The sequence below is a fragment of the Malus domestica genome, chromosome 17, assembly GCF_042453785.1.
Source record: "Malus domestica chromosome 17, GDT2T_hap1".
Classification (NCBI taxonomy): Eukaryota; Viridiplantae; Streptophyta; class Magnoliopsida; order Rosales; family Rosaceae; genus Malus; species Malus domestica.
The window spans coordinates 3,506,852-3,532,112 of NC_091677.1; the positions used below are offsets into that span (position 1 = coordinate 3,506,852).

Genomic DNA, 25,261 nt, shown 5'->3' on the forward strand with positions numbered 1-25,261 from the left:
ATGCAGGAGTTTGTAAGAGGCTAAAAAATGTGTGAAAATCACTTCCCTTGTTAGAATTACTTTTCACAAGGTGTTTTTCTGGAAAACATCAATTCTATGAATCATAAACATTTAAAAGTTTTTTTCCGCAAACAAGCGTCACATACTTTTAGTTTGTTTTAAAATACTTTTAGTCATTCCAAAAGCAATTCAAAATAGTTTCTTCTTACACTCAATACAGTGGAGGGGAGAAAGAGAGAGAATTGAACTCAAAACTTTAAATGCATGAGTAAATTCTCTTAACCATCTAAGCTAACAACTTCTTACAACAATCCAAAACAGGTTAAAACTCATCAAAGATTCAATAGTGTGTGTACCTAGAAGGTGTAATGAGAGACCTGAAAAAAACCCTAGTTAATTGTTATGCCACATTCAGATGTATCACTATTTGTACATACAACAGAAAGCAGGAAAAATATAATTGAGACTGTCCACTGAGAAACACATGATGCATGTCATCTTTCTCCTTGCCATGCCTCTTTTTTACTCTCTCAAATGTCCGACTGCCAACTCGATGAAATATTCAAACTGTAAAATTATCAGAAGACCTCCTTTGAAAGCCTTTTTTTTTTTTATGAAATTATGAATTTACTATTTTATCTAGTTTTATCTTTCAGATGTTTGAATATCGACAGGACATTTATGAAAGAATAATGTTATTCACACACTTATTTTTATATTTTACATACCAATTTTTTTGCCATTGATCTTTTTCAATTCATCTAATTCGACAACCGAAATGTAGGAAGAATGTGTGAAAAATAAAAATGATAGTGTAAATAGCACACCCTTCTTCTGGAAACCCACTAATTTACTGCACATTCAGAAAAAGGGAGGGACTTAGATTGTCTGCCCTCCCCATCTCATACATTTCCCATGCCCTCCTATATTATGTGGTCACGGTTAAGTCACGTCAACATTTTATATTGATTTTTTTATAAAAATAATAAGATAAAAAGCAATTAGAATATAAAATATTGACGTGACTTAACCGTAACCACATAAATAGGAGAGTATGAGATGGGGAAGCAGACAATCCATAGCCAAAAGGGAGTCCTCAAAATATACAAGTATCGGGGCACTCAATGAATTGAAAAGAGTTGGGGCCTCACAACTTCACTAATAGAAGGGGGAAAAAGAGTAAATAATTAAAAATATGGACCCTTTTTCTGCTTTACTTTGCAAAACAAGTGGTTTCATTATTGTCATCAGTACTGCCGCACATTCTCAAGCTTCACATTCACACCATCTGCTACAAATGAATGTGTCTCCATTTTATTATTAAGGGACAACCCTTGCATTTTTGTAGGCCTTTAATCCCTAGTAAAGTACGGGCATCGATGAGGAGTGTTTAGGTTTACCAACATTCGTTTAACAACGTTAGTCGTGTTAACTGCGTATACATCAAAGATCTTATAATCCCACGAGTTTTATTATGTCTTTCAATTCTATAAATTTTATATCGTATCTGAAATAGTCACCTTTAAAAAGACATGTTCTTAATAGAAAAATATATAAAAGTTGGAAACACATGCAATGGGGAAAGAATGCTGAGAAAAGCTTCTCTAAAAGGAGAAAGGAAAGATATGATATTTGATTAATAATATAATACTTGCTTTAGAGATTAGAGAGAAATTGTTCAGACACATTTGCCAATATCTACAAACTAAGAAAAATAGGGGACACACATAATTAACACCCAACAAGGCCATCCATGCATGCATGCTTGCTTTTGACCAAAACTCTTCTCATACGTGATGATTTTGCAGCTGCAACAGCCTTGAGTAAGCTCCGTCGGGGCGGCTCACTAGTTCCGAATGGCTGCCGTGTTCCACAATGCGCCCGTCTTGCACCACGCCAATGCTGTCCACCCCTCTAATTGTCGATAAACGGTGGGCAACTAGCACGGTGGTGCGGCCCTTCATTAGCCTCTCAAGTGCTTCTTGCAACACACATTCTGATTCAGCATCAAGTGCACTTGTGGCCTCATCTAGCAAGAGTATTCTAGGGTCCTTGAGCACCGCCCTTGCTATTGCAATTCTTTGTTTCTGTCCGCCAGAGAGCTGAACTCCTCGCTCCCCAACCGGGGTTTTGTATCCATCAGGCAATCCGCTAACGAAACCATGCACGTTAGCAGTACGTGCAGCTTCGATTACTTCTGCTTCGGTTGCGCCTTCTTTGCCGTAGGCAATGTTTTCAAAGATGCTTGCTGCAAACAGGGCTGGTTCTTGTTGCACCAGTCCAATTTTCAACCGAAGAGACTTCAAGTTCAACCGGCGGATGTCCTTGCCATCGATCATTACTTTCCCAACTAATGGATCATAAAATCGCTCGATCAATGCAATCACAGAACTCTTTCCCGAACCACTAGCTCCGACAAGCGCTTGGCTGTGGCCAGTACGGATTCTGAGACTAAAATCTTTGAACACCATGATATCAGGTCGCGATGGATATGCAAAATCAACATGCCTAAGTTCAATTTCTCCGCGAACTGATTCAACCACCTCAGCCTCAGGATCATCTGGGTCAATCCTTGTTTGACGATCAAGGATTGAAAATACCGAACCAACTGCTTCACCGCCCCTGATAATCTCCGGGGCAAGGCTGACAGTTTCAGCAACTGAATTCGCCGTTACAACAAGGACAATGAAAACCTTAATAACTTTCGAGAAGGTGGAGACACCTTTGCTAACGAGGTGGGCACCATACCACAAAATGAGAGCTTCAGAGGCATGGAGAGCAAACTGAGAGAGGCCAAATAGGACGCCAGCAGTTTGGCTGCGGCGGAGGCTTCCCAGCAGTGGGAGACGGAGCTCGTGGCAGAACAGAGATAGGATCTTGTTTTGGGAATTGAAGGCGGCGACTGTCCGAATGTTGCTCACTCCCTCCCCAGCAATCATGCTCGTCTTTGCATGAGCCTTGGCTGTGTCTCCAGCAAAGCCCTTCAAAGAAAGTTGCTGCATAACGCACAATTGCAGGATTAAACAGTCAGTAAACTGCATTACGTAAATGAGTAATAACTAATAAGGTTCTTTACTAACAGAAATTTCCATTTAGTTAGAGTTTGTTCCGTTCTTTGTTGGCTTGATGGTCGATAGTTATTTCTTGATACAATTTGGTGAGGTCTTCAGCAGAAAAGTTAAAACACATGACAATGCCAACGACAGGCGATACTGGCAGGCACTGTGTCATTCCAGGTGCTAGTAAGTTTCTCTCCTTCGAACAAGTTACCAACTCATTACTTACTCAAAACCCAAAAAAAAAACAAAACTAAGTAAAAAACACACGGCAATGCTTCAGTGTCATCTCAGGTGCAGGTAAGTTTTTCTCTTTTGACGGGCTCGTTACTTACTGAAAGCAGGCCCGCCAAAAACAACAAAACAAAGGCCAAGGACTTAAATCTATCAGAAAAAGCTCTGGAAAAAAAGTAAAAGGAATCTACCATATTACACAATGTGGTCACGGGAGTATAGTATCTCTTGTAACTCTCAGCACATGGGAGTTTTCAGTGAAAAAAAAGAAAAGGAAAAGTATAAATTATTGTGACAAATTTTGGGGCCTATAAATTCAGACAGATGACAGTATAAGCTGTAGCTCTGTGATGTGCAGTGCCAGCTCGTGGGTTACTATTTATTGTAGGAAACAAGAGAATGCAGCGATGTTCCCAGTTTGTCATGCATCGTCATATATTTAAATTTGCTACAAGACATTGCATGATTAATTTAAGATAACGCGTAATTAGTTTATGATAACGCTTTGAAGTCAAATATAACTGCTAAATATACAATCATTAGAGAAAAATAAGCAACATATAGACTACTTAGTTACTAGTTAGCAGCTTGGAAGAAGGGATGCTTTCAAGGAATCTTTGGTATTTCATATTTTAACTGTCTGTGACCATTTTCCAAGAGTTAATGTGCACAAGCCTCGGAGGGAGGCACGTGCAGTGCAGTGGGTGGTGACACATGGCAGTATTCTATTGTCGTTTAATGGTAGGGTTTGGGTGAAGTTTAAGATTCCATGGGGTGTGAAGGTAGATGCAATAAAAAGATTATATAGACCATACCCATATGCTTCTGCAGGACTTTGGGTCAACCCACCAAAGTAAAAAGCTAGCATTTCTCTTTTTGGGTGCATAAAGCTTGCAATTTTCAAAGTAAATATGTTTTGGTGTTATAAATACGAAAAGAAGAGAGGGAGGAGATAAAAAAATGCTTCCACTTTCTTATCTTGGTGTGGTGCAGAAGAACTTTCATGCACATGACATGCGGAAAAGTTAAAACACATGAAGTTACGTGATTAACTAGTGACTTAGGCACATGACTAGAAAAAGTTTAAACAAATAATAGTGAGAGATGGACTTGTAATACAGACATAGTGACATTCCGAGAGTAAATTTCTCTCAAAGTGAGTCACTAAAACATAGTTGGCAAGCCATAGAGGCCGTATACTAAACCAATCACACATTGTCATGGTAAAAGTTAACATGCATGACAGTGCACGGTTGACTGGCGATACTGGCACCGTGACATCCAGGTTTAGGTATATTTCTTTTAAGTAAAGTGAGTTGAGAGTGTGAAGTGTACCTGAGCAAAGTTGGCTAGCACCAGAAGAGGGAAGGTTGCTAAAATGAGCAGGGAGACTCTCCATTCCACTATGAAGGCAACAATGAATGAAGTGAGGAGTGAGGTCATGTTCTGCAATATCACAGATATCCTCTCAGAAACAGCTGATTTCACATCAGCAGCATCCGTCGCCAATTTAGCTGTTAGAAGGTTAGAGTTGTGCTCCTCCTCATCAAACCATCCAACTTCATTCCTCAAGATTGCTGAAGAAAAACAAGTAAATTATGCAAATCAAAAGACGTAAACTTCAAAGCGAATTAACAAAAAATACTAGACTATATGAATGTATGGTGTACATAGCTGAATAAAATAGTTGAATGTATGCTCAAGAATTCAAGGTGATATAACGAGTCGATAGAAAGACTAATTGTTTATACCTGCAAGCATCATCCTTCTCACTCTAGTAGTGAGGTTCTCTCCCATGATGCTGAAGAAGTAATGCTGTATCAAATACGCAACCACTGCGTATAGTCCCACTCCAACGTACATGAAAACATATTCCTTTGTCTTCCTTTCCATTGAGGCAGGATTTCTATAGTAGAAAACCTCAATCATGTTGCCCATTAGAATAGCAAATGTTGGACCGATAAACCCGGAGAGTAGTGATCCTATAGCGGCCATTATTGAATAGGGCCATTCGGGAGCGTTTAGCTTCAGAAGCCGGAAGAAATAGTTCTTAGGAGCTCGAGTTTTCCTGTCTGTTTCAGCATTTGAAATCATCTCTATCCGCCCATCAGCACCCGTACTGTACGAATAGCTCAGGTTCCTTAAGCTGCCAGACCGGAGGCTTAAAGACTTCGTTGACAATGAGTGGCTTAGACGTGATGAACGAGAGCAGCGAGTCGATGGGTTCCTGAAGTCTCTGTTCCCAACCATCTCTTGGAATCGAATTAGAGAAGCATATGCCCCTGCTTTAGCAATCAGTTCTTCATGTGTACCTGTCTCGACAACTTGGCCTTGTTGTATAACTGCAATGCTATCAACATTTCTAATAGTGGAAAGGCGATGTGCCACAATAACAGTTGTCCTTCCGACCATGAGACGATCCAGAGCTTCTTGAACAATGCTCTCTGAGCTTGCATCCAGGGCGCTGGTAGCTTCGTCAAGGAGGAGGATCTTTGGATTTTTCAACATAGCTCTGGCAATTGCAATCCTCTGCTTTTGACCACCAGAGAGTTGAACTCCTCGCTCTCCTACCTGAATTCACACAAGTTAAAAATGTTAAGACAGGGAAGAATGCATAGCGTTTACACAGAGCCAAGGTACTTTCAGTGAATTATCGACACCAACCTGAGTGTTATATCCCTTTGGAAGCAAGGTGATGAAACTGTGAGCATTCGCTGAGGAGGCCGCAACTTCAACGTCTTCCATTGTTGCGTCGGGCTTTCCATAGAGAATGTTCTCGAGTATCGTAGTTGCAAAGAGTGCCGGTTCCTGGTTTACCAGCCCAATCTGATCGCGCAACCATTTCAATTGCAGCGTTTTTATGTCCACGCTATCGATCAAAACCTGCCCTGCTTACCAACAAGAAATGTTAGATATTTCCTTTCATCAAGCATCATAGACTTTCAAACCAGCATCGCCAATTACGAAAAGCCTCTAACTTACCCTGGTTAGGATCGTAGAACCTTTCGATTAGAGAGACAACAGTGCTCTTCCCTGAACCACTACCACCAACAACAGCGACAGTCTTCCCGGCTGGAAAGAAGATTGAAAAATTTCGGAAGATAATAACATCTGGCCTCGAAGGGTAGCTGAAGGTTACTTCCTTGAATTCTATATTACCACTAACATCCGATAAGCACTTTCCTTCCAAGGGGTCTTGAACTATGGTTGGCTTTTGCTTAATTATCTCCATCAACTTGTATCCAGCTGATTTACCTTTGCTAAAGGCCCCAAGGTTCGAAAATGACTGACCCAAGCTTCTGTAACGTTCAAGTGATCATATTAACATCAAGAAGCTTATTGGCCTGAAAAGGATAATATAAGAGAAATGAAAGTTCTTGGCTTAGAATCTTACATGCCACCAACAATGGCTGAGAAAATGGCAGTGAACGCTTTCCCTCCATCAGTCTGCCCATTTCGGATAAACACACCAGCGTACCAGTAAACAAGTGCCCATGACATACAAGCAATGCCGTAGGTGCACCCTAGGCCAAGACCTTTGGCCATTCCGGCCTTGTAACCAAGCTGCAAAGTGTTCTGTATGGCATCCGAATACGAATTGAGGGCCTTGCTTTCACCAACATAGGAATAAACTGTCCGAACTTGCGCAATGGCCTAGGCGCACAGAAAACCTTACAAAATTAGGCCACGAAAACAAATATCATACTATAAAATCATTGTAATCACACCAAATGTTGATTGATCGAACCCTATTTTCGAAACCATATAATCACCATGAACGAAAATTTACTTAAGAAAAACAGTTACACATTTGTCTTAAGTTGTAAAACTTCACCTGATCAGCCACTATCCCTGCATTTGCATACGACTGGCGACTCTTGGACGTGAGGCCGGTGAGTGTATAGGCATATAAGCCGCCGGCAAAAACTATTCCGGGAATCACGGCAATACTCAGCAGCGCCAGCCTCCATGCTGATACAAACCCTACCACCAGGCCTGCCAGAAATGTAGATAGATAGTGTATGAAGTTCCCCACCTAAATCAAAACAAACAAACCAAAATACCATAAATTAAACAAAATAATAAAACATCATAGAATTAACTTAACATCCACCTACTGGATATGACCTTTCAACATCAAACATTTAAGGACAAATCAAAATCGCCAAAAAATGTGAGGAATAATCATAGGGGCATCACCACGCACGTTAAGCCAGTCCTTGCTAACGTGCGCAGGGATTAGGTAGTGGGCCCCGCATTGATGCATGCCCAAATATCCGTGTATCCAGAACATGGACAAATATATCATATGTCATTATACAAGCGAATAGACATTTCAAAAACATCTTCACCGTTTGTATAATAACGTATGGTTTCCTGTCCCGTGTTCCGGACAAATTGAAAAAAATCTCTAGATAAGCCCCATTTACAAATTTAATACTCCCAATGCCCAAAGACTAGATTTTGCTCCATATGGGAGATGATTTTCTTCTACAAAACGATATTTATTTCCGTCTCTCGATTCTCTTTTGATTTAATCAAGCAAAAAAGGCCGAAAATAAACAAACGTGTACATAAAAAATAATGCGCGGAAATCACTTCTCGACGATTAGATGAGAAGGAAAAGAAGAAATGCTTAGGGAGATTCTAAAAGGGAGCAAAATGTAAATTGGCAAAGATGGAAACCTTCTCGCTGATGGCATCTTGGACCAGAAGAGTGTCCGTCGAGATACTGAAGACAATGTCCCCAGTTCTGGCGTCCGTGTCGAAGAAGCCGACGTCCTGTTTCAGCACCGCCTCCAGATACTTCTTCCTCAGCGTGCTCACCTGCCTCTCGCCGGTGTACATCCAGCATGCAATTTCTGCAAATAAAAGTCACATAAATTAATCGCCTTTAACCTCATTAATCAACGGATTAAGTTATTAATTAATGAAAAATTAAGGGAGGGAACAGTGATGCACGAGTCACGTGGGACTGGATTGGACTGGACTAAAGTATCTCGAGGACTAAAAAATGACGACCCGAAGATAACAAAGCTACCCGCTTTGAACGTCTACAGTACGCAGCACTACTTTTATTTTACAAAGAAGTTTCTACGACTCGAACCAGTTAGATCATAAAAAAATAACATTTCCGTTGCAGCGAGAGATAAAAAATAAAAAAATAGAAAGGTTGGATTTTGAAGGTTTTACCTGCGTAGGATGTTACGCATACTATGAGACCGAGATACACAAAGTACAAAGCGTACTGCAATCAACAGCAGAAAATCAGATCTGGGATCTGAGAAATCGCGAAGAAATCTCGAGAAGGGAAATGATTTCCGCATACTCATTTTCTACTGTGCACGTCCATATGTTTATTTATTTCTCGCATTTGAGACGGAAATAAACAGAGGTGTGCAGAAGAGAAAGTTAGGTGTGCGGAAATCATTTTCTTTATAAAAATACGAGAAATGAACAAATGGGCTGCGAACCTTTGCTACTTCGGCGGTCATTTTCTGCAAATTCATTTGGTTTTCTCCGAACCCGTTAACCATTTCGCCGAACATGAGGAAGAACAGCGGCATGGAGGAGCCGTGCACGACGGCGCCCAAGCTTCCGAAGATCATGAGCATCCAATCGTACTTGTCTGCAAAGGAGAAGAGCTGGAAAAACGGCAGGCTCTGCTCCTTCTTCTTCTCCGCCTCCGGCAATGTCTTCGCCTCCGCCGCTGTCTCCGCCATTGCAGCAGCTCACCTTGTTAGGATAAAAAAGGCAGAGCAGAACGAACCCAACAAAAAAAAGAAACAAGCTTTAGAGCGTGAGATCTAAAGAACCCATCTTTTACTCTTCCTCTCTCTTTCGTTCCAAGAACTGTCAATGTCGATTTGTTCTGGGTAATCAGCCCAACACACAGAGAGAGAGAGAGAGAGGTTGGACGAGTAGTCAAAGGAGGAAGGTGGGAGAGATTGAGGGATGGAGAGAGAGGGGTGTGGGTGGTGGAGTTATATAGTATTTAGTATACAGAGGCAAAGGTGGGAGCTCTAACTGCGGTAGTGAAGTTACTGCAACCGATGGGGGGATCCAGGTTAAAGTTGAGGAATCTGGTTAACAGTGTCACACTGTGTGTCCTGCTCTGCTCTCTGCTGCGCTTGGTAATTGTGGCTCTGCCTCGGTTCTCGTTCTTTGATATATTTTTCGCTTTTTTTCATATCTTTAACCTCAAAATAAAGTTTCAAAAGAAAATGGGAAACATGATAAACATGAGTTGGTTCAATCCATGAACAGAAGAAACCAAATGAAAGGATAGATAAACTGTCATTAGAACAGGAATTTCATGTGCAAGACGTCTGTTATTTAATCAAACGACAAATTTTAATACAGAATCTATAGAATGGAAATGGGTGTTTTATATATAGGGTTTTGATAGTAGGGACGATATGTTCATATGTTTTATTAAAGAACGAACGGTCGGTTTCATAATTAAATTCATGAATTTTTCTTTGTTCTAATATGCATTGAGGAAATTGTAGAAATTGTCCCTCAATTTTGACTAAATTTGAGCAATGGTCCTTACACTATTAAATTCATGATCATTGGTCCTTTAACTCATCAAAACGTGCATATATGGTCATTTTCATCAACTCCATCTGAACTTCTTTCAAAATGAGTTACGTGCTGCACACAGAGGGCAGAAATAAGGGGCAAATATCAAAAACAAAATAAGAAAATTGTAGCAATAATCCCTCAATTTTAATTCAATTAGAGCAATGGTTCTTCAACTTTGACCCAATTTGAGAAATGATCTATCAACTTTAATCTAATTGTAGCAATGTCCTTCCACCATGACCTATTTTGATGGAAGTTCAAACAAAATTAACAAAAATGATCATAGTTGCATGTTTTGATAAGTTAAGAGACCAATAATCACAAATTTTTAGTTGAGAGACCAATACTTAAATTGAGTTTAAAACTAAGAAACCGTTGCTACAATGTTCTCAATACACATTACCACATTCTCATAATCTCGCTTAGGCATTTCTACCAATACCTTGATATTCTATAGATTTTGATAGATTTTGGATGGAAGGAAATACTTTTTGTTTTCTCTCTCTATGTTTGTGAATTGAAAAATGAAAAATACATTGTAGGATCATAAATAAATTTATACCATATTCGTGGAAGCACCCCTTTCGACTGACATTGCATGTGTTCATTAGCCGTCCTTTTCCATGCTTTAGAAGTCCCAAACAAGATTTTTTTTTTTTTTTTCCCTTACCTAAGTGATATGTCCCATACCCCTTTTTTCTTTTTTACAAACAATATGATAATTTAAATTAAATTATGGAAAGGAAAATTTTAATACAGGAAATTGAGTGCAAAAGCGAATGTTTTTAACCAATTGAATTACAAGTCACTTGCAGTTGACACGATTTTTTGGGTTGCTATAATTTGTTTAGGAAAGACTAATTAACTTGACAAATATGATCTTTCAATCCATTGTATTGGATGAGTAACACACCCCATCAAATAAGCCAAGGACTTTACATCAAAATCTTACACGTTTAGAAGGAAATCCTCACGTCGAACATGCCCTTGAAACGCATCACTAGGTGGATAAAGATTTTCCAGTCACGTAATATATCACCTCAGTTTCTATTTTTCTCGTTAATCACGTGAAGAGATAGATAGAAACTGAACTGAATAACACTGTGACAGACACGTTTTTTTCCGCATTAGGCGACCCCTTACAACAAAGCAATATGCCCCTAATGTTGTTTTCTATGTTATAGTGCATAAAGTATCAAGATAAAAGGTTACATTTACAAAGCAATACATGGACCCATTTCCTTGTGCACTCCATTTATCATGCATTTTGTCCTTGGAAATCATGATTAAGTTGAGTGGTCTTAAAATTTGAAAAGGTTAATATCTTTTGTCTGGTGGAGTGAGGTACAAATACAAATCGATAGTTGCCATGTAAGGAGTAGGTGAGTTGGCAAATCAAAAACTCCAACAAAGTGATCAAATTGTGTGAAACTTTAGCTTCCATTAACTATCATCATCTTCTTCTTAATCATATCTCCATTGTCCATTAGCCCAATTAGAATCATATGTTGTATCAAATGTCACATTTTTGTTGTTAATGTAAGCTACATTTGATATAATATTAAGGGCTAGTTTGGGGTTTCTAATTTATATTTTTTTCAAAATTACTTATGTTGTGCTGCTAGAATAAACTGTGAAAAAACAAGTGTTTGGTAAACTATAGTATTAAAAGTGCTATTAGCAAAAAAAGATAGAGGTAGGATTGTCAATATGAAAGTTTCATTAATTGGTATTGTTCATCTTCCTTTAATTATAAATAAATAAATAACGTTTTTTTTTAGAAGCAAGTGTAGAGTTGATTTTTTTTTTTTTTTTGCTATTTTGGATCCATGATTTTAATAAATAAAAAAGCACTTTATTTATTTATTTACTAATCACAATGAAGGCTCCAACTTTTTTAAGAAGCTACTTTTAAAAAAAAATTAACCAATTAACCAAAATTATGGACACAATTTGGGCTCAGACAAACATTTTCTTTATGGGAGGAAGGGTTTGTATTTGGGCCAACACAATATGGGCTCAAGCAGTTGGCCAACCCAAAAAAAGGGCTCAACCAAAAAGCGCAATTTTTATTTATCTCCTAAAAATCCGAAAAAAACTATCAGAGTACATACTTACTTCTTTTCTAAGCATAATGTGTGTGATAAGAAGAAATGAGGCATACATTTGACGTATGAAAGTTGTTTTCATAAATTTACAACTAATTGTAAATGCGGGTTATGTCGATTGATTAGATTGTATAGATAAAAGTACAAGCCCATGTAAATTAGAACTTATAGTTTCGATTTCTTTGAAAGAATAAAAAAAAAACCACCATTAATTACTAGTTGGATTGATTTCTCAAAGTTCCAAACTGAAAACTAGGAACAAGAACTTGACAAACAAGTGATGACAAATTGCAATTCAAAAATTGAAAAATATTCAACCTTAATCATATTATAATTGATAAGAAATCACAAAGAAAGAATTGAAAAGTTACAACTAACCTAGCATCATCTTCTTGGAAAGATGTTAGCAAAGCTTTTGATACTAACAAATGATGGAACACATGTTGTCGCATATCTAATATCAAACTTTCTCCATAACCTTGATATTATTTAGGACCAAACAAATTCTTCACGTTAACAAATTCATATGGTTTGTCGTCTTTCAAAAAATCTAACTCGCAAGAGAACTAACTGCTTAATTGTAAGTAACCAACCAGTATTCGACTAAGTTTAAAAAATTTGATCAAAATAGTCATTTCATTTGACAGACAAGTGGTGTAATTTGTTGACCTACTCCCAATGGGTCTGAAAACTTTGCCTAATATGTTGGAAGAAGCTATGTAAAAGTAAAGACATAGCCCCAAGTGTTTTAAAGCCCTATAAGTTGGAGTGGCTTCAGTGGCAATGTATGTCCTTTTGGGGACACTACTATGTTTTGGTGAGCTACTCCTGTCCTAGTTGATGTTTTGCTAACACTAAAGCATGTGATATGCTTCTCAAATTAGGGTTTAATTTAGTTGGATCTTGTTTGGAAGTATTTTTATAATTGCTGAAAGCGATTTTAGTGAAAATATTTTTGAAGTCAATTCCTAGTAAAAATGCAAATAAATCCTGAAAAAAAACACTTAAAAAATCACATAACTGATGTTTTTTGCAGAAAACATTTCAAGTACTTCTGAAATCCAAAAACATTTTTTCTAAAAACGTTTTCTATCATTTTAAAAATAGTTCTAAAGGAGCCCTTATGAATCTATACTCCTAATTAAACATTTAAACATTGTTAAACATTTTTTTTGAAGTTTTAATTATCAGCCAGCATGCAAAAGTAGGGAAAGAGGATCCCTTCCTCCTAATCCATCAAGTTCGAGGATACAGACCGTTGAAATTTGATCAAACGACTACAAACAAGGGACCACTTTAAAAGTTATAATAGTTTTAACCGTTTGATCAAATTTCAACGGTTCAGATTCTCAAATTTAATGGGCTAGGAGAAAAGGATTGAGAGATAACCATTTATCCGAAAGTAGAAGCCGCTTGGAACAGAGAAAGAATTAAATTAAATTAAATTAAATTAGGACCACAATCTGGAGACAAAGAGTCTATAATCTTATATGTTTGCTTTGCCTGGACCACATTTTTGGAGTCTGTGCTCATTCGGCTGCACAGAAATTACTTAAAAATAATTAAAGTACTTGATTTGATTAAAAATAACTAAAGTATTTTATTTGATTTTTCAATTAATTAAAAAATGGGTTCAATTTGTATGAGCCAGTGAATTGTTATTTGAAGACAGCTTTATGTTCAAAATTCATGATCAATGTCAAACGAATACCGGAAAATCATGGGAAAAGAGGTGAAAACTCATCTGCACCACACCACACTTCGGGGACCCCCAAATTGTCACAATCTCAGTTATTCTGTCTAATAACTTTTTATTTTTCCTACTTTACAAAAGAAAATTTCTTGAATCCGGCAGTAGAACCACGTCAATCAATCCTACGTACCTTGCATCCTTTTGAGTGGTAGGGCAAGAAACTCGAGCTTTTTGGTACGTTGGTTGGGATAGGTTGTGATCAATCAAACTAGATTTGCATTTAGTCTGTTATTTGTTGTGTCAAAACGTTAGATAAACATAACTGGACATGATAAGTTATGAATCCACAATATAGTGAATTATTTAACCTATCCATATGCACAGGTTATAAGTACATCATAACCAATCATTGCCAATCCAATTCTATTCTAAGATCGAATCTCATTCAGCCTTCCAAACGACACTTAAAGTCATGGGAGATACATAGGGCAATAGACATACCAAAACCATGTCAGTCATCCACACATACCTCGTCACAAAGAGATGTATATGATCACGCCCAACCCTCCTCCATTGAATATATCGCCCTATACGGGGATGTTGCACACAAGATTTTCTCGAATGTGTAAACTTATTAATGCAACTATCACAAGTTTTAGTAACTCATGAGACTATAGTCCAAACGCTATTCGTATTTTGAAGTTTTTGAGCCTAATCTCTGCTTCATAAAAACGTAGGTATTTAGTTCGTATCTCGCGAATTACAATTCGGTTGCAGCCTCGTTCCTTCCGATATACCTTTTTGTGTTCGGAAAGATGCAATGACACAGCTGCTAAAAGAAACACAAGCATGGGCTCTCAAAGTTGCAAACTTTCTGTAAAGTTTGCGAGCATGTTTTATGCCCCAGGATGTCTGTAAAGCTGATACAAAACTGTTTAGAAGTAAACATTGCATGTGTATTAAATAGGCCCCAAATGGACCCAACAGCAGAAAAATAAGATGTCACAATTGGAAATTGGAATCTAACAACTTTTTCACAAAGTGTTAATCATGATTAGTTGTGAGAACGGAGAAATTTTTCAGTGTGCTCGAAACACGGAACGGTACGTCACATGTCATTATACAATTGAATGGTTAGTTGGCCGCAAAGTAAGAACATGATGAGCTTTGGGAGGGATTTACATTTAGAAAATCAAATTTTCATCTTCTTAAAATGATGGTCATGATCAGTCTTGGTTAGAATGTGTGGACTTTAAACCAAATTAGCAAATGTGAAATGGGTAATAGGTATATTATTTACTAGACTTTCTAAACCAACATGGTATTAAGGATACATCTGTTTCTCATATTCTACATTTTCGAGTAACTTTGAAGTTAGTGTGTAGTACCAAGAAAAGAAGGCAAACCCAATAACAAAAATCAACCGTGCAATTCATAGAATGACTAATTCAAGTAGTGTCTTGAGAATGTTATTTTTGGAGTCGAGTGAGAATCAAACTTGAGCGACTGTTATTTTATCATTTTCAAATTACCAATTAGAGATTCGACTTAACCCAATCATTAGTGTCATCGATCACACAAACTTTTAGACGGCGATATTTTATTGTAAACTACTATAATTTAGGCACAAATAGGGGATTCGAGCTTAGATTCAAGGGTGCGGGCACACGACCAGGACTAAACAGTCCAAAGCCCAAATGCCCGAGGCTTGATAGGTCCATTTGTAAACTGGGCTAACTGAAACTTGTACAAAGGCGAGCCCAGTCCAATAAAACTAGGGTAAGTCGGTTCTCGCTCTTTCACAATTCAAATTTCTAATCTAACGGTCACATACAGCTGGGACCCACCAAACCTCTGCTTTTTGAAAATTTGAACCCACTCGATTTCTTGGCTTCAATACCGTTATAAATTCCCAAATCTCATCCTTCGCACAAATTCAAATCCTCAAATTTCAAGTTTCCTCTCTTTCTCTGCGCATCTTGCTCTCTCTTCTCACGAAAACAAAACCCAAAAGAGAAAAATGAGAGAGTGCATCTCCATCCATATCGGCCAGGCCGGAATCCAAGTCGGAAACGCCTGCTGGGAGCTATACTGCCTCGAACACGGCATCCAGGTCTGTTGTTTTCGATTTCTTCCCCGATTTCGGTACCGGGTTTTGTTTATCTCTCTGTCGTAAATGTAATTTGGGATTTTTGTTTTTAATTTTTTTTTTTTTTTTTTTTTTTGCAGCCTGATGGCCAGATGCCGAGTGACAAGACCGTCGGTGGCGGAGACGACGCTTTCAACACCTTCTTCAGCGAAACCGGAGCCGGAAAGCACGTCCCCCGTGCCGTGTTTTTGGACCTTGAGCCTACCGTTATCGATGAGGTCAGGACCGGCACTTACCGCCAGCTGTTCCACCCGGAGCAGCTCATCAGCGGCAAAGAAGACGCCGCCAATAACTTCGCCAGAGGCCACTACACAAGTAAGAAACTCTCTCACAACCCCAATTTCGAATTTCCGATTTCAAAATGCTAAATAATTCCGTTGATTCTCGTTTGATTTATTGGGAGCAGCCTCTCCATAAATGGGGTAAGGCTAGCCGACATTCACCTCTCCCAGATCCTGCGTAAAGCGGGAGCCTTGTGCACTGGGTACGACCTATTCTCGTTTGATTTATTGTGTTCGTGTTCCGACAGTTGGGAAGGAGATTGTTGATCTCTGCCTTGATCGAATCCGAAAGCTTGCGGATAACTGTACCGGGCTTCAAGGGTTTCTGGTGTTCCACGCCGTTGGAGGTGGAACCGGCTCTGGCCTCGGATCTCTGCTCTTGGAAAGGCTCTCTGTCGATTACGGAAAGAAATCGAAACTCGGGTTCACAGTCTACCCGTCTCCTCAGGTCTCAACCTCCGTCGTTGAACCATACAACAGCGTGCTTTCCACTCACTCCCTCTTGGAGCACACCGATGTGTCGGTTCTCCTCGACAACGAAGCCATCTACGACATCTGCCGCAGGTCTCTCGACATTGAAAGACCCACTTACACCAACCTCAATAGGCTGATTTCTCAGGTAAAACTGATTGAAGCTTTCATTGCACCGAAGGTGTTTGATAATTTGCCCGTGTGAACTTATAGCATTTGATAATTTACTCTTGTGCAGTCGAAGTGTTTGATAGTTGGTTTCCTGTGCGTTTCTTGCTAATGTGGATGGGCAATTGTGTTTTCTGTGCAGGTTATTTCCTCACTCACTGCTTCTCTGCGTTTCGACGGCGCACTCAATGTGGACGTGACGGAGTTCCAGACCAATTTGGTCCCCTACCCAAGAATCCACTTCATGCTTTCGTCATACGCACCTGTGATCTCCGCAGAAAAGGCCTACCACGAGCAACTCTCTGTTGCAGAGATCACCAACAGCGCCTTTGAGCCGGCGTCTATGATGGCGAAATGCGACCCAAGGCTCGGAAAATACATGGCCTGCTGTTTGATGTACAGGGGAGATGTGGTTCCGAAAGATGTCAATGCGGCCGTGGCCGCAATCAAGACTAAAAGGACCATTCAGTTTGTGGACTGGTGCCCGACTGGGTTCAAGTGCGGCATCAACTACCAGCCTCCTACTGTCGTTCCTGGCGGCGACCTGGCCAAGGTTCAGAGGGCTGTGTGCATGATTTCCAACTCCACAAGTGTTGCTGAGGTGTTTTCGAGGATTGATCACAAGTTTGATCTGATGTACGCGAAGCGTGCTTTCGTGCACTGGTATGTGGGTGAGGGCATGGAGGAAGGAGAGTTTTCGGAGGCTCGGGAGGACTTGGCGGCGCTCGAGAAGGACTATGAGGAAGTTGGGCTTGAGTCTGCTGAAGGTGACGATGGTGAAGACGATGAGTATTAGAGTTAGGTAGTTGTTGGTTTAGCTTAAAAAAGCTGTTAATGTGTTCTAGATTAACGAAACTCGTCGAATTTTATTATGAATGGAATGCTTTCTTTTGTTACAATTTGGTCACGTGATGATGTTTTTCGGCTCAATTGGAACATGTTAACGCTTAAAATTGATGAGGTCAACAAAGACTAGAATGATCGTGTGTTTACGTGCTCGGACTTTAGAGGTACACCGAATCTCTCAATTCTTCGGATCCCTTCTAAGCACTATTCAAAAGTTGATGAGGTCAACAAAGACTAGAATGATCGTGTGTGAGTGCTCGGACTTTAGCTATGTACACCGAATCTCTCAATTCTTCGGACCCCTTCTAAGCACTATTCAAAAATTGATGAGGTCAACAAAGACTAGAATGATTGTGTGTGAGTGCTTGGACTTTAGCTATGTACACCGAATCTCTCAATTCTTCGAACCCCTTCTAAGCACTATTCATCCTCCTTTGGGCATGTGTCCCTCGGGCCGGTGTTTCACGTTAACAAAACGATTTTAAAATTACTGAAACCAATTTTAGGAAAAATACTTTTGACTTCTAGAAGTGCTTGAATTGCTTCTTGCAAGAAACATCAGTTATGTGATTCAAGTGCTCTTCTGATTAGGGATTAATTCTAAAAATATTGTCACCAAAAAATTTTCAGCTATTTCAAAAATACTTTCAAGGAAACCGAATTATCAAAAAGTGCTGTTGATCATTTATCAAAAAAGTATTTTTGTTTAACTGTACAGAAAAGTTTGCAGAACAAACTGACTACAATTTTATCCAAGAAAGAAGGAAAAAAAGAAAAAAGAAAACAAAGATGGAACTTAATTCTAACTCTTCGTTTATCTCCTCGGAATTTTTCATTGCTGCTCTTTTCTTCACCATGAAAGCCATCAACTTCTTCCTCCTAAACGAAAAAGAAGAGCCCATTACGATCCAAACAAGAATATGGGCCAAGCCCAAACAGACAAATGGAGGGAAAGTGAAATAGTCAAAAGAAAATTAAAGAATCGGATAAGTTTGAAGGGGTCGTTTGGATGCCGAGAAAATTATATGGACCAACGAATAAAATTGTGATTTCTTCAACCGAAAACAAGTTAAGCAATTTCTTAATCTCACAACTAGTTTCGATCTTAAGAGAAATTCAGAACTTGCTTTGATCTTATCAGAGGATTTTGAAAAATAGTCATTTACTTCTGAAAAGAAAATCCACACTTCTGAGAAAATTATCAAAACAATCCTGTATGAACTTTGATTACCATGAATTTTCCCAGCATCCAAACAGAAGCTATGGTCAAAAACTCAAGGTTCGAATAAACAATTAAAACCAAATCCTCAAATAATTTGCAGATCAAGATTTGAAACAATCAAGATCACCACCGATTCCAGAAATCGGTCAGAATTTCCTAAGGAAATCAAAGAAACTAAAGCAACGAATTAATCAATCAATTTCAGAAAAAAAACAGAGGAAAAATTAACAAACCTGAACATGATTAGCAGAATAATTAGCCCAAACTATGCGTTGATTGTTTTCTTGAGAGGCGAGGAAGGCAAGATTGGCCGGGAGAAAAGCACAACGTCCATGCCGTGATAATCTTTGCCGGCCGCAGCAGCAGCAGCACCTATCGGAACCGTACTCTCGCCGAGATGCGAGTCCTCCTCTCTGATCCTCAAGACCTGGCTGTGCATCACGCACCCCTCCTTCGTCGTCCTCCTCCGCCATCGCCCCACCGACCTCGGCGACTCCATCTCCTCCGACGACCCCGCGCTGTCCTCCTCCCGCTCGTCCGTACACGCCTTCTTCTCCTTCGACGAAACGAACGGCATGCTCCGCCGGACCTCCTCCATCATCTCCCGAATCTCGTTCCGGTTCCGGTTCCGGTTCTCTTCCTCCTGCTTGCGAAGTGCCATCATGTTGGTCGAAACGGTGCGTATTGCGCAGTGGCGAGAGCTCTGGCTTTGGACGAACGAGGGCTCTGGCATGGAATCCGAGGTTTTATAACCTTTATTGCCGGTGGAAACTTATGGGAGGTCGACACGTGGAAATAATGAGAGAGAACGAGGGTGGCCACGTGGTAGACTGACGGGACATGAGGTTGTTATAAACTCCACGACTTGGAGACTGCTCTAACGGCCTTTTTCGTCGTAGTCGTCTCGATGAGGAGGATGAGGCCGTTTACCGTTTTGTATGGAACTCAATTAGCAACTTGGTTTAACCGTATTCAAATAAGATTATCACGGTATTTTAAATTAATAACGTATTGTCATTTGTTTTTTTTACTATTATTGTATGAGAGTTCTTTATAAGCGGTTGCCTTTTCACCAAAATTACGATTATATTGTCTCTCTCTCTCTTAGAGTTGGAAGAACTCGAGCATAACAGCTAACCAAACATTATCACGTCTTTTATCTCTTAGAATAGGAAAAACTTGGCTAGGGCAGCTGCCCAACTGAGTCCCATCTTATTCTCATGTTCGTAAGTAAATTCTTGAGTAGTTTGATTGTTTCAGTTTGACATTAATCTACCATGAATTGTTAAAATTTCTTAATTGATAGTCCTTCAAACCAAAATCGAACTTACATATACATCATCGCGGAACTAGATCCTCTCTTGAGTTCATGATGGGGATCCTTATGAGCAGCCCATCCTGGCCGTTCAAACTTGATTCAACGGCTGCAATTATTATAACTTTTAAAGAAGCTCTATGTTTGGAGCATTTGGATCAAATTTCAACGTTCCGGATGGGCTGCTCAGGAGGATCCCCATCCTTAGCTCAAAAGAGGATCTAGTCCCATCATCGCAACAACATGACACGTGTTTGATTTATAGCAATGCCACACAACATCGAGACAGAAGATTCACTTATGCAAAAAGTGGGAACAACATTTTTTTCTAGAATAATTAATCACACTAAACTAATCCCTGATAGAATCAACATTAGGGATTTGATTAAGTGGTGTCGACGTGGAATTAATAATAGCCAAGTATTTGACTAGGTTGGGGAAGAGAATCCGCATCTTCGTCGGATCTTCTTTGTGAAGATTGTAGATATCGTAAATTATGTCCGTTCATCATCTATTAAACACAAACATCAAATGATAAAAATTGATCGTATGATGTATAATAAACGAATACGATTTATGAATCTCTAAGATCTTACCGGATCCAATGAGAATCCTGTTGGGGATTAATGGGACAAGTGGCATGCATGAGATTTGAAGGGGGTTTTCGAGTCAAATCCAAAACCTTGTCAGCATGGCCACTCGGAGTATAAAAACAGAAAACGTGGTGGAGTGGAATTGCAATGAGATAAATATCTAGGACCGGAGTTAACATGGAACACGTGGGAGGGACCCCACCTAATTCGATTTTTCAAATGCAAAACGTGATACCGTATGATTTTGTTTACGTGCACGAGAGAGATGGAGACCCAAACTCCTTAACTACAAAAGAAATTTGGACACCTCTCGCTATATTGATAGACATTAATAATTGAAACGCAAATTAAGCAATTTAGATCAAGGCAAGTACTTTACGAGCGTGTTGTGAATTTGTGGGATTGTCGTATGCTATTAAAGTTTAAGGAATTTTTTTTTATAAGATCGAAATAAGATCAGCAATGCTTTATGATACAGAATATAAATAGGTAAAAATCAACACATGCACAAAATGAGTATAGCATAATAAGAATGTTTCGATTGATGCATGAGAAATTACAGGATAAAGTACAAGGATATTCGCGAAAAAGGAAGAATTGCCGCAATTAAAGATAAGATGAGAAAAATCAATTAAGGTAGTTTGGACATGCAAACCTACATATGCTACGGTTAGAAAATGAAATTCCGAGTAAAATGCTCAGGACAAAAGAAGTTGAGAAAGATATTGCAAAATTTGGAAAAAATACTTCAAGAAAAGTGAGAAAAAAATTAGTGAGATAAGGAGACATGTATTTATCAATTTTGTATGTGTTAGTGTTGATCCTAAAAACTATCAAACCTGCGTGGTGCGCAAGCCAAGTAATTAATAAGCTAACTACGTCATTCGGTTGTGTGCGGGCACGTGCCAACTCGTCGGCTGAGTTCGACTGGGAGTAAAATATATTGATGTGGCATTGGACGCGCTATTGACTTATTGATCTTGCGACTGCGGCTGAGGAACACGTCTCGGCCTTTGGATCTTAGAGCTTAAAGACAAAGCTGCTAGTTTTGGAAAGTTCAATATCAAATTCGGCTTTCAATGTGCCGAATGTAGTAACCTGTAATACCTTACTTCGCCGAGAAGGCTAATGAGATGACATATACCAACAAGGATTGGAAAATCTTTGTCGACCGAGACTTGGATAAATAACCAGTCAGTCTCGATGCAGCGTTGTTTATTCAAACTGAATGTGCTCCTGGATCGGCTGATTCTATGGCTCCAAGGCTGTTTATCCAAACTGAAAATGTCGCCGGTTGCCTTCACAGTGTTGTTTATCCAAACTGAAGATGTGTTGATGCTAAGAAAGGGGAAAAGGATAAAATTCTCAGGATTGTTGAGAAGTTTTGCGAAAGGTAATTTTTGTGCTGATTTAGAGGGAGCTCCTGAATGTTGCATGCGGCTCTGTATTTATAGTGGCTGTATTTTTATTACACTACACTATTCCTCCCATGCTGACTATTTTTCAAATGTAAACCCATTGGATGGGGATGCTTTTTCCATTCAAAACTCTGTTTCCCGAGTTGTACGTGCAGATGCATCCATGCAATTTTGTAAAGAATCGCAATTCAATTACAATTCTTCCCCCTACCCATCATTTGGCAGCCAAATAATATCATGTGCATGCACGAAGCCAAATAATATTTCATGATGAGGCCACGTGCTTGATGAGATGTATTTCTATCTCAAATGGGGCTTTATGTCGATAATAAGGAGCCACATGGACTTGTCTCTGCCTCATGTTGCATGCATGCCTATCTCTATGCAATCTTCATTAATTCAAAAGAACAAGAAAATAATTTGAAAACTTTGAGTTTTACCGATAATGACAAAATAAAAGGTAAAATGAATAGTACCAATATATGATTTTTCATTAAAATAAATAGTACCGAAAATTTTTCGTTAAAATTCCTTTAATTCAAATGAAAAATCACAAACCAACTCAACTTGACTGTGAAACAATCCAATCGTCACGTGCTGCATACTTCTCAAATCAGTTATGATTACTTCAATCCCTAACCAAGCGAAAAGGGAATGACTTTGTAGACTTTCACAACTCTCGCACCATGTTAATCCCATTTAATCCATCCCGATCTCCTCAGACTCAAAAGATCTCACTCAAGATAATTACAATGATTAAAATTAATAGGAATATCGAGAAAATCTGTTTAATTTTGGAGTTATCCAATGGTTTCAACACAATGAACCAATAGTGTAAAATCGGATCCAAACAGTTAGTAAACAAAACACTGGATCTAACTCATACGCATGTATTAACAGTGCAGGAGAACAAAAAAAAAGTTTAAATAAAAAAAAAACACAGGACGATTCATCAAATCAAAGCAAACAGCGCAATGGAATTAGAGACATAGATCCAAAGTTTTAATAAGCTAACACAAAATTCATTACTTAGGGTATTTAAAGCAAAACATTTGAGCTCTAGTCGCAACAAAACACGAGCAAGAAACGCTTATAACATCCGCTAAAATAAACTGTAAAGGTCGGTAAAATCAAGGCTCATGATATCGAAACGCTTCTAAATTGAGAGGCCTCCACTTCATTCTTCTTCCTCTTCGTCGCCATCACCACCAGCAGCCTTCTTGGCAGCGGCCTTCTGGTTCCTTCTCTTCACCCTTCCAGGGCGCCCACCTCCGAGGGGACTAGTGAGAGAGAAGTCAATGTGCTTCTGGGAGTCCACCCTCACCATGAAAGATGGGATGTTGACCACCTGCCTTCCGACCCTGGCAATGAAAGAAGGATATTGAAAAATAAACACCACAAGCTTTGACATCAAACTTAACAAAACATACACCGCATTTCATTTCCGCGAGAACATAGTGCTGGACGACAAAGATGGTTCCAGCAGATAAAATAGAAAAACCCAAGTCCCGCCCTCCAACCCTTCATCCAAAAACATAGATAGATATAGAATGTTCATTTCCCTATGCTTAATCTGAAAATAATAATAATAATAATAATACCAAAGAACACAAGCTTAGTATGAACAATGTGTGTTCACAAATAACATCATAAAGATAGTAGACACATGCAGTTAACCCACTTAGTCAAGACAATTAACCACATAAACTCGCACAAATAACCAGACAACAAGTAATAACCAAAAGAAATAATTAGAAAATGTGAAGGTCAATTAACAAAACAATTTGAAGCTCAATTAACAAATAAGACAATCAACCATGTCGGTACACAAATTGCCATCTTATTAACCCACGCCTGCCACCTATAGATATGTAACAAACAGATAACACAAACGACATTTTGAGTAACAAGGTTTATACCTGATGTGCCTTTGCCTGATGAGAACTCTGGCGTGGTGAATGGACTTGGCCATACCAGTTTTGAACACAAGGGTTTGAAGACGACGCTCCAAAAAGTTCTCCACAGTCAAAGCCAACACATAATCGAGCTTGTTCTGGCTCTCATCCAGAAGGCCATACCTGTTCATCCTGCGAAGAAGAGCCTCACCCTCAAAGATACGGCGAGGATTTTTCTCATCCAGGGTAAGAAGTTCCCTGGCAGCATTACGGATACGGCTCAGAGAATACTGAACCCTCCACAGTTCCCTCTTTGCACGGAGTCCATATTCTCCAACAAGCTTCAGCTCAGCATCCAAACGTTCCTTCTCATAAGGACGACGCGGCTTCTTGAAAGTCTTCCCATCTGACATCACACATCATAATGCATAAACATTTCAATACAAAATTTCTTTGAAAAATATCAAATATTGACAAGAACAAAATCATAATTCAAAACTTGCAATTCAATACTGAAGCGTACACCGCTTTTCAATTCTTAGATAACATCGGAAACTGATAATAAAGAAACGGATCAATAACGGGTAACAAAAATCATTCTATCCAGCAAACTTTATACTAAAACGTAACTTTTTCGGGTTTTTTTTTCCTTTTAATCGATAATAAGCTTCAATGTAAACAATTTAGAACAAGATTTTTCAACATAAAACCAAACGTGATTTAGCTAGATCCAGCATAAACAAAGCCAACATGATTAATCCAAGAAAAACCAGTCAAATCAAAAGGAAAAAAAATTGTACAAATACATATTAAACACTCATTTGGCTGCAAATGCTGCATTAAGAGGAGGCCAATCAACGAAATCAAAGTTAAATGACGATTCACACAAATGAGCAACTCAAAAACCCGATAAACTTCAACCGATTAGAATAATAAAACCAACAAATCAACTAAAATCATTCGACAAGAAAGCAATCAAAATCTATGAACACAGATAAACAGCTCAATCGAAACCCTAATTGCTCCATAGATATGAGATAGAGAGGGAGATGAGAGGCTTACAGTTGCGGTAATGGACGACGTGCACCATGGCTGGCTAGCCCTAGGTCAGATCCAGAAAGGAGAGTGAGAGAGTGGGTGGGTGAGCGGGAGGCTCGCGCTGCCGAGTTCTGAGAGAAGAGGACGACGCAAATGGGGCTGTGTTTCGATTTATATGCAAACCCT

The 25,261-nt window shown here is 39.1% G+C and overlaps 4 protein-coding genes across 5 annotated transcripts; 1 reads left to right on the forward strand and 3 right to left on the reverse strand.

Moving 5' to 3' along the window:
- Nucleotides 1–1,631: 1,631 nt before the first annotated feature.
- On the reverse strand, nt 1,632–9,555 carry LOC103404434 (ABC transporter B family member 19). Of its 2 annotated transcripts, none has more exons than XM_070817299.1 (10): nt 8,765–9,555; nt 8,484–8,538; nt 7,977–8,152; nt 7,126–7,326; nt 6,685–6,944; nt 6,273–6,589; nt 5,951–6,178; nt 5,042–5,857; nt 4,626–4,867; nt 1,632–2,996 (listed from the first exon to the last, which is right to left on the reverse strand). In XM_070817299.1, exons 1-10 carry the CDS (start codon nt 9,011–9,013, stop codon nt 1,788–1,790), a joined length of 3,753 nt encoding a protein of 1,250 aa, XP_070673400.1. In that variant the 5' UTR covers nt 9,014–9,555; the 3' UTR covers nt 1,632–1,787. The 2 variants fall into 2 exon arrangements, with proteins under 2 accessions (XP_070673400.1, XP_008341564.3); XM_008343342.4 differs by having other exon boundaries at nt 5,042–5,861; nt 5,955–6,178; nt 8,765–9,497.
- Nucleotides 9,556–15,480: 5,925 nt separating this feature from the next.
- On the forward strand, nt 15,481–17,647 carry LOC103404433 (tubulin alpha-2 chain-like). Its single transcript, XM_070817300.1, has 4 exons — nt 15,481–15,792; nt 15,909–16,143; nt 16,358–16,728; nt 16,891–17,647. Exons 1-4 carry the CDS (start codon nt 15,700–15,702, stop codon nt 17,542–17,544), a joined length of 1,353 nt encoding a protein of 450 aa, XP_070673401.1. The 5' UTR covers nt 15,481–15,699; the 3' UTR covers nt 17,545–17,647.
- A 608-nt stretch (nt 17,648–18,255) lies between these two features.
- LOC103404432 (uncharacterized) lies at nt 18,256–19,564 on the reverse strand. Its single transcript, XM_008343340.4, has 2 exons — nt 19,050–19,564; nt 18,256–18,473 (listed from the first exon to the last, which is right to left on the reverse strand). Exon 1 carries the CDS (start codon nt 19,547–19,549, stop codon nt 19,082–19,084), a length of 468 nt encoding a protein of 155 aa, XP_008341562.4. The 5' UTR covers nt 19,550–19,564; the 3' UTR covers nt 18,256–18,473; nt 19,050–19,081.
- Nucleotides 19,565–23,090: 3,526 nt separating this feature from the next.
- On the reverse strand, nt 23,091–25,261 carry LOC103404430 (small ribosomal subunit protein uS4y). The gene is made up of 3 exons (XM_008343339.4): nt 25,100–25,261; nt 24,062–24,443; nt 23,091–23,503 (listed from the first exon to the last, which is right to left on the reverse strand). Exons 1-3 carry the CDS (start codon nt 25,125–25,127, stop codon nt 23,320–23,322), a joined length of 594 nt encoding a protein of 197 aa, XP_008341561.2. The 5' UTR covers nt 25,128–25,261; the 3' UTR covers nt 23,091–23,319.

What these genes read in the sequence shown, in the direction of transcription:
- LOC103404430 (XM_008343339.4), bottom strand. Translation starts at nt 25,127, where the DNA reads ATGGTGCACGTCGTCCATTACCGCAACT. An exon ending in CGTCGTCCATTACCGCAACT is followed by an intron (nt 24,444 to 25,099) that starts GTAAGCCTCTCA and finishes GTGTGATGTCAG; the next exon opens with ATGGGAAGACTTTCAAGAAG. An exon ending in ATCAGGCAAAGGCACATCAG is followed by an intron (nt 23,504 to 24,061) that starts GTATAAACCTTG and finishes TTTCATTGCCAG; the next exon opens with GGTCGGAAGGCAGGTGGTCA.
- LOC103404434 (XM_070817299.1), bottom strand. Translation starts at nt 9,013, where the DNA reads ATGGCGGAGACAGCGGCGGAGGCGAAGACATTGCCGGAGGCGGAGAAG. An exon ending in CAGGGATAGTGGCTGATCAG is followed by an intron (nt 6,945 to 7,125) that starts GTGAAGTTTTAC and finishes CTGTGCGCCTAG; the next exon opens with GCCATTGCGCAAGTTCGGAC. An exon ending in TCAGCCATTGTTGGTGGCAT is followed by an intron (nt 6,590 to 6,684) that starts GTAAGATTCTAA and finishes TGAACGTTACAG; the next exon opens with AAGCTTGGGTCAGTCATTTT.
- LOC103404432 (XM_008343340.4), bottom strand. Translation starts at nt 19,549, where the DNA reads ATGCCAGAGCCCTCGTTCGTCCAAAGCCAGAGCTCTCGCCACTGCGCA.
- LOC103404433 (XM_070817300.1), top strand. Translation starts at nt 15,700, where the DNA reads ATGAGAGAGTGCATCTCCATCCATATCGGCCAGGCCGGAATCCAAGTC. An exon ending in GCCTCGAACACGGCATCCAG is followed by an intron (nt 15,793 to 15,908) that starts GTCTGTTGTTTT and finishes TTTTTTTTGCAG; the next exon opens with CCTGATGGCCAGATGCCGAG. An exon ending in TCAATAGGCTGATTTCTCAG is followed by an intron (nt 16,729 to 16,890) that starts GTAAAACTGATT and finishes TTTTCTGTGCAG; the next exon opens with GTTATTTCCTCACTCACTGC.